The sequence below is a fragment of the Ascaphus truei genome, chromosome 4 (genome assembly GCF_040206685.1).
Source record: "Ascaphus truei isolate aAscTru1 chromosome 4, aAscTru1.hap1, whole genome shotgun sequence".
Classification (NCBI taxonomy): domain Eukaryota; kingdom Metazoa; phylum Chordata; class Amphibia; order Anura; family Ascaphidae; genus Ascaphus; species Ascaphus truei.
This window is the reverse complement of record NC_134486.1, coordinates 231,067,440-231,085,101: the sequence shown is the minus strand read 5'-3', so window position 1 is coordinate 231,085,101 and position 17,662 is coordinate 231,067,440. Positions and strand designations below refer to the sequence as shown.

The following is a 17,662-nucleotide window of genomic DNA, read 5'->3' as shown; positions in this document are numbered from 1 at the left end:
CTGTTTCTTTTCCCTCTCTATTAAAGTCAGACACGAGAAATGGAACATATTCCGGGGAGAAACTTTGGCTTCAGCTAAACTAGTGGATCTTCTGTTTAAAGTATAATTGGTATATTGTTTTTAAGTAACATTTCTCCTTGGAATTGTGTAATTTAATGAATAAAATAAAAATTAAGCAGTAACATCATTACTTTCTATGTGAAAATCTTCAAAAAAACAAAACATTTGTGTCAACATATTAGAAAGGAAGAGCCGTGGAACACATTACACTTACAACTGTTGCCTGCCATTTTCTTTGCCACGCAGGGATTGGTGTAACCTGGCCCTCCATTGTGTCAGATATTTTGTAGAGAATCCATATGTAGAAGAGCTAAAAAAAAACTCAATGCACTTACAACTATTGTCTTTCACTTTCCCTGTAAAGCACAAGAAGGCCCTCACTCTTGGCAGCCTCATCCTGCCCTACCTTCTAAAACACATTTGGAATGAATGATATGCTTGTTTTCTTTACATTTGTTTTTCTGTACTGTACAGTACTTTTCTAAAGTAGAGTAATTGTTGATTCTCTTTCCTGCTTGAAGGCCCATGTTCTGCTCTTCAATGTGAGAGGTTAACTAGTTTTTAAAAAATACAACAAAAAGGGAAGTGCTGAAAGCGCTACTGCTTACATACAATATGGGTGGTGACCACTAGTGACTAAATATAATCAAAAAGTGTACAGAGTACTTATACATATAAGCAAGGCTGCCTGATAAAAAACTGACTGAGCAAGATCAGGGAAACATACATATAACAAATACAAACCGGCGCCTCAAAAAAGTTCCATAAATGCAAATATAAGGTAATATGAAAACCTTATTACAGAAATCAAATCTGGAACATCCGGATCCATTTCAATAATCCACGAAAAAGTTTCCTCAGGAAATGTGGCATTAAACACAAGGGACAATCATAGTGTGTACTGCTGCATAAACATAACAACAAACAACTAAGACAGGACAAGACTAACACACTAACAAACAATGAACAATCAAAACACTGCTGAAATAAACAGTTAAGCTAATTTATTAAAATATAAAAGAGACAATGTCTGTCTAAAAATACATGAGTTGTGTCGCGCTGCTAGTCTGGTTTAAAGAAACCAGAATGTCACTGAGAGCTGCTGGGCTGTTTTGCGCAGTGCCTAAAAGGTTGTGCGCGCGTCTCTCACAATCAGCTGTAACCTCTGACCCTACGGGTTACACTTCCTTAGGGGTAGAACCTAAAAACAGCCCAGCAGCTCTCAGGGAAATTCTCCCCCAACGTCTGCTCCTGCACTTGAGCTCGGTACACGGAGCACACAGACTGCATCGGATCGCCTACACAGACGTTCCCCTGCAGCGGAGGAGCCATTGGGAGTCATCTGCCACTGTTTTGATGTGCCTATTTAACTCCTATCTTGTTGTGAGTATGATTCTGGTTTTCGTAAACTGGACAAGCAGCGCGACACAACACATGTTTTTAGACAGACATTGTCTCTTTTCTTATATTTTAATAACTTATTTTAACTGTTTATTTCAGCAGTGTTTTGATTGTTCATTGTTTGTTAGTGTGTTCATTGTCCTGTCTTAATTGTTTGTTATGTTGTTTATGCAGCAGTACACACTATGATTGTCCCTTTTGTTTAATTCCACATGTCCTGAGGAAACATCGTCATGGATTATTCAAGTGGATCCGGATGTTCCAGATTGGATTTCTATAACAAGGTTTTCATATTACATTATATTTGCATTTTTGGACTTTTTTGAGGTGCCGGTTTGTATTTGTTATATGTAGTTTAAAAAAAATGTGTGTTTTTTTTTTTAAGCTGATGAACATGGTTTAAATCCCTGTGACATTGGCAAGTTATTGTATCAACTTTTTGTCCCAGGCACCAAAACTTAGATTACAAAAACACTTTTGTCTGTTAAAAATGTATGCATAGTGCTGCTTACACTGTTATTTCAAATAATATTATGCACATGTTGAATACCAGTACTTGAAACATTTTTCTTTTCATTGTGATGTCTTAGAAGATTGTAGTAGTTTTGTTAATGTAGTAGCTTGATTTCTGAATCTTAAAGTGTATGTTAAAATATATATTCTTCGTTTATTTTTTATCTTGTACATTTACCTTCCTGTCAGTGCCTTGATAAGGGAGTTAAAGGTAGGAGTCAAAATCTCCAAGGTAGAATTGGGCGCGAATAATCTCAAGGCAAGAGTAAAGGTAGATTTCCTCACAAACATAAGTGACTCAGTAGCATTTAGGACAGATAAAGTCTCTCCTAAGCCTATTTGGAGTCCTCGTGCTGCCTCAAGACTCGGAGTCCCTCCGATTGCCCTACGCGTTTCACTGCAGTATCGCAGCTTCCTCAGGGTATTTTCTTGCTATGAGTCAAAACCTAAACCTTTTATACTGTTCCAGCCTGTAATATGATTTCAATTCAGGCACTGTTATGAGTGTGCAATAACTGTTGGGCCATATTGTAGATATGATCTCTGGAGTGGGGGGTTAACAGGAATATTTACATTATCCCGAGTACTGGCCGGGGAATTCTGTAATCTGCACAATCGCACAGTTGTTGAACTTTAACGTGTGTGCCTTTCTTTTAGTCTCACTACTGTACTGTGTTACTGTTTTGCATATCTTCCGAAGCCTCGCACAGTTATTCTTTTTCATGGCTTCTTTGCCTTGATCAACAACAGCGCGTGGTCTGTTCTGTTGGGGATGTTACTTTCATTTGGTTAGCCAAAAAGTGGAATCCCACACAGGGAATTTTAGAAAGTGAGGAAAAAGGCATGTGTTTGAAATTAAAAAGTCAGCTGCACCCCTCCTTCCCCATGGATTGTATGTATATCAGTGGTACTTCTAAGAGCTATTTTAACCTGGATAGGGAGTATCTATGCCAATAACTCAAGCCAGTCAGAGTCCTACATTAATCACCATTCCTGGCCAGAGACACACATTATGGCAACAGAACATGATCTTACGCGAATGACCTTTTTGTTCAATGAGCATGTTCCAGATCATTGAGATGATTCAAGGAACAGTTTACATTTTGGAGGGTTTGCATCAAAAGCTTTATGGGAAAATACTTAAGTATCTCATTACATGCTTCCTGGGGAAAAAATAAATGCCGGGTGAATGAGAGCAATACGATACATGATGTCAAATAACTCTGCTATTACTATGGCACATTGAGCGCAATTTCCAAAAAGAAACGCTATGCTAAACCAATCTTTGAAATTTGAGGAGAGGTAGACCAATATTGTCCTAACCGTCTCCTCATGGGACATCACACACACCATATTTTAGGAATAAGGAATGAATTGCCAGGCATGTGCATGCAATTACATTATATATGAGAGTTTTTGGTTACATGGTTTTTCCCAAATGTAAGGCCTTGCTTCCCTCTGAGAAAAATATAATCACTGAAAAGGTAGCAGATATATTGCACAGCCTCAAAAGCAGAGGTGGTTGAGAGGAAAACAGAAAGGGGAGAAGGAATGATGTAGCGGTCTGGATTATATGTACATGTATGGCAGTAAAAGCGTTCTAATCCTTAGCGCACCCCTTTGTGGATCTGGGCCAAAGAATGGTGCCGGGCTCCCCACCATCAGTCAGACGGTCTTAGCATATAGGAAACAGAGCAGAGTAGCAATGGCAAGGCACATAGTGTGCATTATGTGAAGGCAGGATGGATAGAAAAGTCACTAACCTCTGGCAATGGTTATCAGACCTATTTCTCCCAGTTCAAAGATGGCATCCCTAACACTAGAAAATAGAGCAGAGCAGCACAGCAGGCTGGGAGGAAATGAATATAAGGGGGTTTAAATAAACCATATGAATGGGATAAGTACTAAGGTGCCAGAAAAGTACCGGGAGTCAAATATATTCACAGGCTTTTATAGCGTGTAGGCAAAATGCACAGCCTTGCGGGGCTTAACGTCTTCATCTGATGTCAGCTGCTACATATTTACAGTCTACTTTGGGATGTGTGAAGAGCAGGCCTCTCTCGGGGTATTGCTGCCCTGCATTTGAACCAGTCAGGTTGCTGGAGTTTTATTAGAGCAATCTTTACAGTGTGCACCAGATCCTCTGGCTAAGACCTTTTTAATGGTCCCTTAAAGCCTCAGTGCAATATTGCACCATGTATTGGAGTTTCAATAAAGTGAAGCAATCCATCGTATAACCGTTATTTCATAACGGAGGGTGTGTAAATGCATTGGGGAAAAAACTGACAAGCAGAAACTAAATGTCAGAGTACACTATATTTTGCTGTGGCTTGAAGGCTAGCGAGTGTCTTCTGCTTAGCGGTGGAACAATTGTAGTTGCAATCATCAGAAAATATTTTTAGAAACTTAAAATGTCATATATAATTCTCCCCCTCCAGCCCGCCCCACGAAAAAAAAGTTATTTCATTAATAATTTCCCCAAAACAGAGAGTGAAGAATTTTGCATTAAAGTATGTGATCAGGATGAAAAGGACTACGTAAGGAGAATCTATACGCAAAAATAATTGTGGTTATGGAAATGGGAGAGGAGATTTGCGATGCATTCAAGGCCCCGCTGGAAATCGAGGGGTTAAACGGTTGGAAATGTTGTGACGTAGCCTGTGTGTTGCAATCTTTACTATCATTTATGTGGAGGGGGAAAAGCTTATGTGCATCTGGCAGTTTCTTAAAATTCAGCTGCTAGGCTGTAGTTTTGCCTCTGGAAGCAAAACCCATGGAGTGTTATTCTTTCCAGGCTCGTGTTACAAACTGCTTACGTTGACATCACTATCAGAGTGCACTGGCCGGATGGAGGGATGTGCAGTATATCACATCTGTGTTGCATGTTAGATGTAAATTGCTGAATAGTAAGTAGAAAGCCTGTAGTGTCCTGTCATTGATGGGATCTGGCGAAAATGACACCTGTGCTATAAACTAATGAAATCTAAGGCTGCGTCCACGCTGCCGCTGAGCGCGCTTGACGCGTTTAGTTCATTGAATCTGCACGGTCACGCTCATACGGTGCGCTCGTGCACGTACGCTCTCCCATGCTCGGCGCTTGGAGAGACAAAGAAAATTGATTTTGAAGCGCGCTCAGCAGCAGTCAATGCACACAGAAATAGCCGCGATCCACACCCCAAGCTCGCGTTTGCAAAATTATGCAGAACAGCCGGCGCTCATGCTTGGAGAGTTGGTGACATCACCGCTCTCAAGCATGAGCGCGGTCAGTGTGGCCGCAGCCTATGGCCCAGGCCATGGTACCTTCGCCCGCGCGGAGGCTCTTAAGTCACCCGCGTGAAGCGAGTGCTTTCCCTGTCCATGGTGGGGGGGCGTGCCTGGGGGCATCACGGAGCTGGTTCGCCCTCATTGGGCGAACCGCTTGCGTGACCTGCATGTCACGCCAAGAAATCAGTTGACACTGATTTCTTGCGCAACGCTCGCCCCCTCCTGCCTCCGCCCGCATGCGCGGTCTATGGGCGCGATCAATGCCTTAAGGCAAACTGATCACGCCCTGTGCGGACGTTTCCACGCGGTCTCTCACACCATGGACTCGGTCTAAGACATTGACATTGCTAATTCAGTTAGTATAGACATTTTAGGATTAAAAAGTCCAGAAAATATTAAGTATGAAATGGCAATTCCTACTGTACATTACTTTACTTTATAGAACAGGTGTACTATTGGTTCTACAGGAGGCTATTTTTAGTAGGTTATTAGACTAGCATGGAAACTTTTTATAGGTATTTAAAGCAGGAGCCTATATGAGTTCAACTCCTTGTTAGTATCTTGCCCCCTGAGCATGTCCTGCACGTGTTTTTAAATGTATATTTTGGTGTTAAAAATAATGATTTTCTTATGCTCCAACATAACCTTTAGCCTACACCGGGCTCTGGGGGAAAGCTCTATTTTAACTTCCCAGACACTTCATATTTCACACGCTTATATCTCCTGAACAAAACATCAGATATAAAACGAGTATTGAAAAGGGCAAGAAGAGATCTCTTAAAGTAAAGATAAAATGCAAAACAATGGCAGACTGCTAATTTATAGGCTTAGCTTTTAAGATCACAAGAGTCCTTTTATTTGCCTCTAGTACAAGCTCAGGCATCTTATGATGTAACTTCCACTGCAGTAGAAGCGCTGTTCGCTAAGCGATAATTGGGAAAAGCGGGTTGCAGACCTTTCTGACACACTTAAAATACCACTTGTGGTGCATTTGCATATCTTTTTATAGTAGCACAAATGGCAAATTCTGATTCAACTTGTTAGCTTTATAAAATAATTTACCAATAAGAAAGGAATATATCACTTTGTTTAGCATGGTCCATGTTAGAGATGCTAACGAGATAACTTGATTACAATGACTTTTGTTCTATAGCAATCACAATGTGAAAATGGGGAAAATAATATTTTCTCTCGGAAGACTCTATATGTTTGGCCAGCACAAGACAAATACCAAAAGCAATGAAGCAGATCCCCAAACGAGAATCATAGCAATATATACTGTAGCAATCACAGAATTATTCTCACATGTTTAAGTTAGCACTTGCTTAATCCCTCTTTGGGGATAGTACACCATGGTATATTTGGATAACATTTGACGAACATTGCATAACTTTTATCTTGCGTCTCTGTGTCAATGTATTAAGGTCTTTGCGCCGTTATTTGCAGCGTGTCGGCAAACTTTTTAGACTATTCTTTACGTTGACACATCACCCCTTGGTCTTTTGGCTCGGAGTTTTCGTAGATGGTTAGGTAGACGTGTGTCAGACGAAGGAGCAGGATCACCAAGCATAATGCCTGGTCAGAAAGAGCAGGGAGAGAAGCTGGGGGTGTTATAGACATATTGCACTAACATTATATTGGGTAATTTGATTTCTAGGGCAATCGTGAGTCTAATTAAATGTTCAGACCAGTGAAAATATATTTTAGACAAGTTATTAACTGTATTGTTTGTGTGTTTTGTGGTCTCTGACAATGGACTGATTAAAGACCATGATATTGACTACAGAAAGCTGCTCTCGGGTGCAAAGGCCCTTAGGAAGAGTTGGTCATACAGGGGTTTGTTGATTAAACTGGGATAGTTCCAATTGGAAACAATGAAGTCATTGCAGTTTAATTAATAACCCCCATAATACCATTTATCACAGACTCTCTTAGAAGTGATCTGTGTCTCGAGTAAGTGATGTAGCCAATTAATATAGCAATGGTTCATAATGAAATATTAAATCGACAAAGGACGAGCGTAATGCTATCATAGAAGTTGAAAGGGCTAAGTGTGCTGTATGTCTAACCCTTCTGAAAATACTTACCAAAGGAGCAGAAGCTATTATTGGCATTTCTTGTGGTCAGGGAGGCACTGATGAGTTATATATTTTAAGAAGCAGTTACTGCACAAGAACGACAGACATTTTAACCCCTTCGCTGACAGCTGTGCACTACGTGGCAGGCTCCTGTGGCAGCAAAGGATTTAGTGGCCGATACCATAGATAGCAGCACAATATAGGGAATAACCCGCAAACACGTCAAATAGATCAGTTGTTTATTCCCTAATCGTAAATAGAAAAATTGCTCCGTCTTCAAAAGCATATAATACTGAACAGGGAAAATCTTTAATGTAATTATTTGTGGGGCGTTTGAGATCCATCATCTAGTTATTCTGTGTTACAGTTTTTTTTCTTTTTAATCGTAATCCGTTGGAGAGAAATGGATAGGCATATTATTCTCTAAGATTAACTTTGGATAAATTCACATGTAACATTTCCGTTCTGTAAGTGAAACACCTGGCATAGGTACTGTAATCATTTGTGGGAAAATGTTATTCTAGTAATGGTGCTCGTAAGAAAAACTAAACATATCAAATAAAACAAGAGGATCACCAGTGTCTTGTGATCACAAATAGTAACGAACATTGCTGCCCATAGTAATAAACGCCACATATTTCTGCAAAAACTAATTACTAAAGGAAGAAGACTGCAAAAGGCGCAAGTAAATATTACTGCTTTAGTGCTGAAGGGGTTAACAAATGCACAGATTTAACATTGTAGATGTAAGGCATGGTTTAATTTGAGCAACCCTGTCTTCTCTTCTTCTGTGTTTAGTTGCTAGATGATTTAAATTTGGATGAGGCAAAATGATGTAAAGTCGTTGATACCTCAAGGGCGATTCTTAACATGGAAAGGCTCGAGCCTTTTCCTAGAACTCATTCTCTTGCTGTGTGTACTGAAACTGTCGCAGACAAACACTGTTTGAGTAGCACAATAGGTTTATTAAATACCATTATCAAAGCTGCAGACTAAGTACACATGCTAATCAAAAAAAGAAAGTGCGCTAAAGAATATCTTAATATTGAATTAATCGTGACTACTATTAATAGTAACTATTCTACAATTCTAGTGAAAAAACTCATACCTAAAAAAAAAAAATACCAGTGATGGTGGTATAGAGAACTTCAAAACAACATTAAAGAAATTAAGTATTCAAGTGATCATAGACCAGTTCAAATATTCCGAAACTCTGAATTAGAACCTCCATGATGAGGCTAATCCAATATAGTGTACCAATGTCGGAGTGATCAATCGATTTGTCTTCCGTGGCTCCCGCAGCTCACAGAAAATACCCCCAACGTCCAAATTATTTATATAAGACGAGAGCAGCACAGAGCGCCTCAGCGTAAAACCATTTATAGAGAATATCAATTTCATGGGCTTACAATATCAATATTTAAAAATAGCTTATCAATATCAGTGGCGTCTCTTTCCAAATCCTGCATGTTCTCCATTATAATGGAAAGATGTAACATGACTGGAGGATTGTTAGTCCGGCTTGGCTATCTGCATATGTGACGTTATCTCCACTTCCTCTATGTGGGTCAACCTGTGGGAATTGGAACAACAGAGAATGTCTTTCCATCATAACGCAGGAGAACATGCAGGTTTCAGAAAGCAACGCCACTGAGATGGATGAGCTATTTTTAAATCTTGATATTGTAAGCACAATAAACAAGATATTGATATTCTCTGTAAATGGTTTTATGCTAAGAGGCTCTCTGCGCTTCTCTCTTTTGACCCATGGTATTGTTGGAAATAAGGGACATTTAAATTAAAGTACATTTTTATATTGAAATATCTTTACCATAGACATTAAAGGTTATGTGCCAGTAAGAAAAAAAAGTATCATTGAATAACAAACTACATTATTATTGTGCTGAAGTTTGCCTTGCTATAGGACTTTGGTTATAAAACAATAAATAAAAGGTATTAACATGATTATAATAGTGATCATTGACACCTGAAGTAGTCATTATGAAGTTACTTCATGCTGTTTTCTTCTATTAAAGATGCAACCCCATGCCACATACATTCCTGGTTCCAAAAACATTAAAAAAAACTAAAATAAGTGGCTGCTGGCCAAGGTGTAAACTAATCAAGGATGGTGACATCACTAAAATACACTTGTAATCATTCCATTGGCAGACATATTTGTCCACTACAGTGGTCTCTAAATGTTTTATCTTTCACAATTGGTGAACTGCGCAGTTCACATTCTTCTGATAAATGTATCTGTCATGCACCAGGAGTTTGCCAACCTGGTACGATATTTTTAATTAAAAATAAGCAGGGACGTTGACTGTTGCATTAAAGATTATAGCACTAAAAGGCAATAACACTGCATGCTAAGCAATTTTGTAAAAGATCACAATTGTAAGCATCTGGTCATCTCTGTTTACTGCAATGACCATATATTTAAATTCAGCAATGCCAGTTGGGTCATACTGTGAGCAGAAGCCCATACCCCCCTTATTTTCTCTAAGTAGACCGTTAATGACTGGTTTAAAAGCCACTTCAATTAACTAATCAATTTTAAACAATCGTGTCCAATAACTAAACGTATATTTAACATGTGTTTAAATGTAGAATAAAGATGTTGACCACTCCGTTCCAAGGGCACATACTGCTATGCAGGTCCAGGTGTTCTAGATCTGCTCAAGTGAAAGGGCTGTGTCAGCTTCATTATTTAATTCCTGTTTCTGTTACTTTTCCCAGCTCAAAGAATTTCGGGAGAAAATGCAATCCATATTTCCAGCTGTGCCTAAAAGCCAGGAGCAGATGTCCAATGCTGAATCCTTCAGTTGGGAAGACTTTCTGAAGTCCAAGTGATGGACAGTCCTAAACCCTGAATGGTGTTTCTCCCACAGAAAGAGCAGCTGTAGAACCTAACATCTAATCAGGAGAGACATTCCAGACTACAATCATGTACCTAACAATCACAATACCAAATGTGCTGAATATAAGTGACAAGCAAAGAGGGAGAATTCATTGTTCTGTGACTGAGCTTCAGCATTTTGACTCGACTTATAAAGGGTATCTCCAAAATAACTATCTGCCCCCAGCACTGTTCAGTATGTAGATCTTATTCTGTTGAGCGATGGCTGCTTCCTCTCTTAGAAAGATTTGAACATCACGGATAACAATGTGGGTAGAAGTGACTTGCCTTCAGATTCACTCAATTGTTATATTGGTTATAGTTTGTATTTATTGGCAGCAACTGTCCTGGTACCAAGATGTATCTGAAAATGCGATTGCGTAAGATCTTGTTGTGGTGAAATATTCTGTACATGAAAATAATGCTAAATAATAAATATATATATATTTATGGTTTTCAAAATCTTTTGAGTCACAATTAAATAAAAAAAGCTATATTCTGCAGGATACAGTATGCATTTCTGGCCAAGAGGAAAACATTTGACAAAATAAGGCACTATTTTGGCTACTGCCAAGCAACCAAGCTCAAACTAAACGGAGTTATGTTTGAGTGGGTTTTCTGGTTCTCTGCTTCCTTAACCCAGGCTGTATTAAGCTGCGTAAAACAACAGCTGAAGCTTTAGGGAGGAATTCTCATTAGAAGGAATTTTGGAAGTGAAACTGTGCTAACCAGTGCACTCATCTTCATATCCACAGTCAGAAACTGAACATCTGCAGAGTTTTGGAGAACGGTTCTTCAACTAGTTTTGCAAAGAGTCACATGATTGATCTATTGCAAATGTGATACATTTAAATACTTAAAGCATTATGCTTTAACATTGTGCAAGCATTTATAACATCTGTACCATATATATGGTAAGGTCCCACTGGGGGACCGAAACGTCGGTTTTTGTGTCTTCTATCAAATATAGAACATTTTTGATTTACTTACCTGCGTGCTGTCCCTTGATGTCGTGTTGCAACCGGTATCGTATGTATATATATATATATATATATATATAATGTGTGTATGTGTATGTGTGTATATATATATATATATAATCAAAAAATAAATAGATGATACCGTTCTGTGGCTAACGAAATGCTTTTATTTGTGCGAGCTTTCGAGATACACTGATCTCTTCTTCCGGCGATGTTACAATGAATGAAGCAAGGATAACTTGAAAACAGTGTCTCTTGGAATGTTATCTGTGCTTGTCCTTCCCCCGATGTGGATGTGTTTTATGGCTAGAGGTGTCAAAGGGTTACTGTGAAAGCAAGTGAAGAAAGAGTGTGTATGTGTATCAGTGTGAATAAAAATGAATGGAGAGCCCACAGTATATACAGTGCTTTACACAAGGTGTGTGTGGAGTGGGAGTGGATATAAATGGTGTGGGTGGGTGTGGAAATGTGAGAGCCATGAGCGCTAAAGGCCATGTCTGTACATACTGTGCTATATGTATGCACACACAGCTGTCTCTCACACATACTAATACTCCTTGTTTTTCCATCCCTATACACCAATAGGGACCACTTAGTATCCACACACACTTTTAGTTGTGCTACAAACTCTCACATTTCCACACCCACCCACACCATTTATATCCACTCCCACTCCACACACACCTTGTGTAAAGCACTGTATGTACTGTGGGCTCTCCATTCATTTTTATTCACACTGATACACATACACACTCTTTCTTCACTTGCTTTCACAGTAACCTTTTGACACCTCTAGCCATAAAACACATCCACACCGGGGGAAGGAACAGCACAGATAACATTCCAAGAGACACTGTTTTTAAGTATACCTGTTGCTTCATTCATTGTAACATGCACCCCCTTGAGAAAGGTCCTATTCCAGGACCGAAACGTCAGATTGGGTGACTTATCTTTTTTATTCAGATGCCCAATACAGTTTTTCATGATTACTGAACCGAGTGCAGTCTTTCTTTACCGGACGAGAGAATGGTAATGTTGTTTTTATATATATATATATATATATATATATATATATATATATATATATGCAACCGGTATCGTGTATATATATATATATATATATATATATATATATATATATATATATATATATATATATATATACACACACACAATACGATACCGTGTGGACGAATATCGGAGGCAGCACTCCAGAAAGTAGTCAAAAGATTTGTATTAATGAGACATCATATCCAACGTTTCGGTCCTACGTGCGGGACCTTTCTCATCACCTTGAGAAAGGTCCCGCACGTAGGACCGAAACGTTGGATATGATGTCTCATTAATACAAATCTTTTGACTACTTTCTGGAGTGCTGCCTCTGATATTCGTCCACACGGTATCGTATTGCCTATTTTGCTAAAATAGGATTTGCACCCACCATTGTTTACCCGACGGAGTGCCTTTGTTCTCATTTATCTACTATATATAGAAATATATATATATATATATATTACCTGAAGTTGCAAGTGAATTAAACCAAGTTTGTGTGATGAATTGCCCTCTGCTGCATGAGCAATTAAAATTAGCAGGAGCAGATAGTCCAAGGGCCACTACAGAGATGTCAGTGGGACATAGTTGGCCTGCAAGCGACCACTTGAAGAGTCTTGTTTTAGAGACACTAAGTGAGACCGACCTGCGGATGCTCCCTTAAAGCTGCAGTTCAGTCTTTTTTTTTTTTAATGTATTTTTTTACTTTAATAGTTTCATGTGTGCAATCTCTAATTACCTAAAGAACTGTATAGCTGCAGGTCAATTCGTTCTCCATGTATTGATAGGCGAAATTTGGTGACATAATTAGTGAAGGGATCTGTTTTTCTTCTGCTTCTGTGTCTCAGTGGAAGCTCATGAATATTCATGAGCACTCCTGCACTGACTTGTGCAGAGGGAGGGCAGGGCTGACAAAGGGGTGTGCCAGGGCTTGTGACAGGACATGAAGGGGCAGTGCCTTAGCAAATGGCTGTTAAAATAGAATACAAGAAAATTGGTCTTTCAAAGTTGTTTTTTTTAAAACAGAAAATGCTAAAAGTATTTTTTCTTACTACAGAACTGATTTATTAAAAAAAAACACACATGCAGGATATTGACTGAACTGCAGCTTTAAGTACATTCTGTCTGGACAAAATGTTTGACAGCAAGACGTATAATAACAACTCTGCATCTAAACGCTTTAGGGTCATGATACACCATTAATTGTTGGAAACCTCAGCAACAAATAACGTTTTAGGCCTTAATTACATAAGCTTTTAGGAATTTATTAGGGTAAGTAGGAAATATTGTTGTACTTGAACCATGCATTGTTTCAGTTCTCTTTTGTGTTAAAACCAGAACGCTGTAATCCAAGTGCATGCAAATGGGGTCTACATTTATTGTTTTGTGTTGTACAGTGGCGAGAAAAAGTTTGTGAACTTAATCTAAGTCCTAATAATAGATTAAAAATAACGTGATCAAACAAATGACAACAACATGATACCTTTTCAATATTTATTTTTCCACAAATGATTCAACATTCAATATCCATGTGTGTAAAAGTATGTGAACCTTTTAGATTCAGTACCTGGTGGCATCTTCTTGATCAGCAATGACTTCAACTAAGCAATTCCTGTAACTGCTGGTCAGTCTCTCACATCGGTTTTGAGTAATTTTGGCCCATTCCTCCTTGCAGAACTGCTTCAACTCAGTGACATTTGAGGGCTTCCTTGTATGGACAGCTTGCTTCAGGTCCTGCCACAACATTACGATGGGGTTTAGGTTCGGACTTTGACCAGGCCATTCTAAAATGAGGAATTTCTTCTTCTGCAGCCATTCTTTTGTAGATCTGCTTGTATGTTTAGAATCATGGTATTGCGGCATGATCCAGTTTCGCTTCAGTGCACGGTGGGATGGTCTGACATTTTCTTTTAGAATCTCCTGACACTGGGTGTGTGGTCAGGAAGCCAAGCGAGCCAGCCGCAGATAACTTGGCTCCCCAAACATCTCCCTGCTAAGCCGAGAAAAAAGCCCTAAACCAGGGGAAATTTGCAGATCAGGGTTGCCAACCGAGCTGGGACACTCTGCCCGCGGTGGACCAGGAAAACGAGTGGTCTGTGTCCGTCTGTGGGCTCCCCTCCTTCACCTCCTAAGAAAACCAAGATGGCCACCGGGACTGCGCGGCGGAGGTAACTCCCGATCCCCGAACCCCTCAAGGCAGGCAATGGTAAGGGGGATCCCGAAGGTTGCGGCACAGCTCAGTGAAACGCAATCAGAGACGGAGCGGTGACCACCCCTCTCCCTACACTTGCAACGCACCTGCACCGAGCCGGAGTCCCAAGATGGCGCCGGCCAGTGTGTGAGGGGGCTGAGAGACTCGCAAACCTGCAGGGGATTCCCCTCGTGGCACGGGAACCTGCTAGCTCCGGAGGGGAGAGGAAGACTCACCCTGGGGGAAGGAGGTGGCCAGTAAGTGCGGCCCTTCTGCAGGGAGGCGGACGGCCATCTTGGTCCACCCTATCTGCTCACAACTGCAGTTCTGAAAAGAAACAGACAGGCTGCATTTAAAAAAAAACCTGCAAAAACACAAGAACTCTCCCTTCTCCCTCCAAGTAAACCCCAACTTGAGCCCCACCATCTCCTTTAAACCGACCACTGGGCCCAGTGCACGGTCAGCCCAGATGAGACAGAGGGGTCCAAACTACAAAGGTATAAAGGCTCAACCAAAATGAAATAAATGTAAATAATGTGTGTGTAATCGGGACATTTTAAGAATGAGGGGGCTCATCTCAATTTAATATCCTTCTGTTTACATCATTTAAACACACCCAGTTCTACTTCCAGGAAAAAATTGATTGACTGACTAACAACAAATATGCCGCCCACTAAACAACCAAAAAAACAGCAGTCCAACCAGAGGCATCCCTCTTCTTCTTCAAAAGACAAAGTTCAAAAAACCAAGAAGCGTCCACCGCAGGCGGAGACGCGGATTCAGATCCAGACTCTGGAGAAGAGACGGACGCTCCGCTTACCCGCAAAGAAATGATGGTGTTTGTACAGATGCAGAGCTTCCGCCGCAGCATCAGAGAGGAGATTGCTTCCATAGGAGACCACATCGTAGTCTTGGAGGAGAAGGTGGATAACACCGCCCTTGCACAAGAGACCCAAGCGCAAGAAATCGAGGAATTACAAACCCAAGTCAAAATGATTTTCGAAAACCTGGAAGACACGGTGAATCGGTCATGGCGCAATAACCTGCGGATCAGAGGCGTCCCAGAAGAAGTGGACAACGCCCAACTGGACGCATATCTCACTCGGCTTTTCATGTCCCTGTTACCTGAAACATCGGATGAAAAACTTCAGATGGACAGAGCACATAGACCGAAAGGCCTAGACCCAACAAAGCCACGGGACGTGATCACACGCCTACACTATTTCCGTATTAAAGAGGAAATATTGAGAGCCGCTAGAACCACCCCAAAGATAGAGCAAGATAATGTTCCACTCCTCATCTTCCCGGACATGGCTCAAATCACGCTGAATAAGCGGAGAATGTTCGCGCAGATCACCAACACACTGCGGAACAATAAAATCCGTTATCGCTGGGGTTTCCCGTGCAAACTACTGTTCACTTATCAAGAAACGATGTACATTCTACTCTCACCAGAAGAAGGTGAGGAAAAACTACGATCATTGGGTCTACTCGAACCAGAGGATCCGAAGGCCTCTCAAAGACCTCGTCACTCACCTAAGGCACAACGCCAGGCATGGGTGAAAACTCCAACCTCTAGGCGAGCAAAGACCCAACCCACCTAAAAAACTAGAGCTGGTTACTTAACACAGATAGAGGATCAGACACGCACTCAGTCACATAGGTAATAGAGGTGGGGTACTTAGCTGCCGGTGCGCTGGTTCTGGGGAGCTCCTGAAGTCCCAATATGATCCAGTGTAATGAAGAAACAGGCACACGGTCTTAATCATCAAGGAGGTTTAATATGCCACAAAGACCAACGTTTCGGCAGTCTAATACTGGCAGGCAAGCCAAAACGTGGTCTGGACATAAGGTACTAATCGAGATGTGGCCCACTCCAGCAACCTACCTAAAAACTAACCAACGGTCGCGGTATCTGGAACACATCGACCAACTCGATCAAGCCACAATGACCACGACAACCTGCACATCAAGAAGTTACAGAGTTTAGTTTCTAAGTTTCTAAAGCGTGCAAGTTCCAAAACTCAGGTTATTCCCTTGTTCACTGTGAAACTGTCTCCCAAGTTACCCACAAGTTCGAGACATTCAAAGTTTGACAATCAGTTTGAACTAATCCGAACACTTAAAGGGTACCGATATACAATGTTTGTTTAAAACTGTTTTCTAGATAAAAGTGTATCCGTAATATAAGTCTTAGATCGATATGTTGTCTATAATAGAATTGGTCTCCCAAAGTTCAGTTACTAATTCTTTATTACAGACTAAAATATTAAAGATTACGTTTTAGGTAATTTTTTCCATGTTTTTCATCCCTCTCCCCCTGTAGACTACGAATGCAGAGTCTGCCAAACTATAGCTGCCAGCCAACCCTAGTCAATGCTTTTAAAATTGAGAAAGGATATGTTGATGTAAACAGTTATAACGTTCAATGCCCCCCATTCTTGCTTTTATTTCCCTGATGTGTAACATCACACACACAACCCACCCCGTACTCTTTGGGGTGAATTTGTTTTCTATTTTCGAAGGCTTAGCTCCTAAACAAAGGAGCACTGCGGCACTGGGTCACTGCACGCCCCCCTCATGTTCATTTAACCTGTGAGTGCAAGAGACTCGCACCATTGGTCCCACTATGGCTGGTCCCCCCAAACAATGTTTGGAAGCCGGGGTCCTTGGTTTACCCCTCCCCTCCCTCTATCCCTCCCCTCCTCCAAGTTTTGCAAGCATTTGTCACTACCATGTAATAATATGTATATCTCTCGTTGTATATGTTCTCATACCAGATCGTTTCCGAAGACGGATGTACCAACTCTTCAACTATATGTAAGTTATCACTCTGTTCATTTGTATTATAGAACCCTGAACCACCACCATGCCGATTAATATAATATCCCAAAACACCAAGGGCTTAAACACCCCCAGAAAGAGACGTATTGCCCTTTCGGAAGCCAAAAGACTGGCAGGAGATATAATTTTGCTACAAGAAACTCATTTGAAAAAGGAGAATCAATCACTGCTGTTCAGCAATGACTACCCTCTAGTCTACCAGTCATCAGCTCCCACGAAAAAAAATGGCGTAGCTACACTTTTCCATAAAAATCTAAACTTCAAAGTAGATAAAATTAAAAGTGATCTTGCTGGGAGAATTCTAATTATTACAGGGTCACTGGACTCCACTGATATAACAATAGTCAACAATTATGCCCCTAACGAAAATCAAGAACCA

The 17,662-nt window shown here is 40.5% G+C and overlaps 1 protein-coding gene across 3 annotated transcripts in view; it reads left to right on the top strand.

Annotated features, from left to right (window-relative positions):
• TMEM242 (transmembrane protein 242) overlaps nucleotides 1-10,673 on the top strand; it is a 34,506-nt gene extending 23,833 nt beyond the window's left edge. For 2 of the 3 annotated variants that reach the window (XM_075596982.1, XM_075596980.1), the window contains one exon: nucleotides 10,059-10,673. In XM_075596982.1, coding sequence (XP_075453097.1) covers nucleotides 10,059-10,172 — 114 coding nt within the window. In that variant the 3' untranslated portion in view covers nucleotides 10,173-10,673. The remainder of the gene's footprint in view (nucleotides 1-10,058) is intronic. The other variant, XM_075596981.1, reaches the window with a different exon arrangement.
• Nucleotides 10,674-17,662: the final 6,989 nt, after the last annotated feature.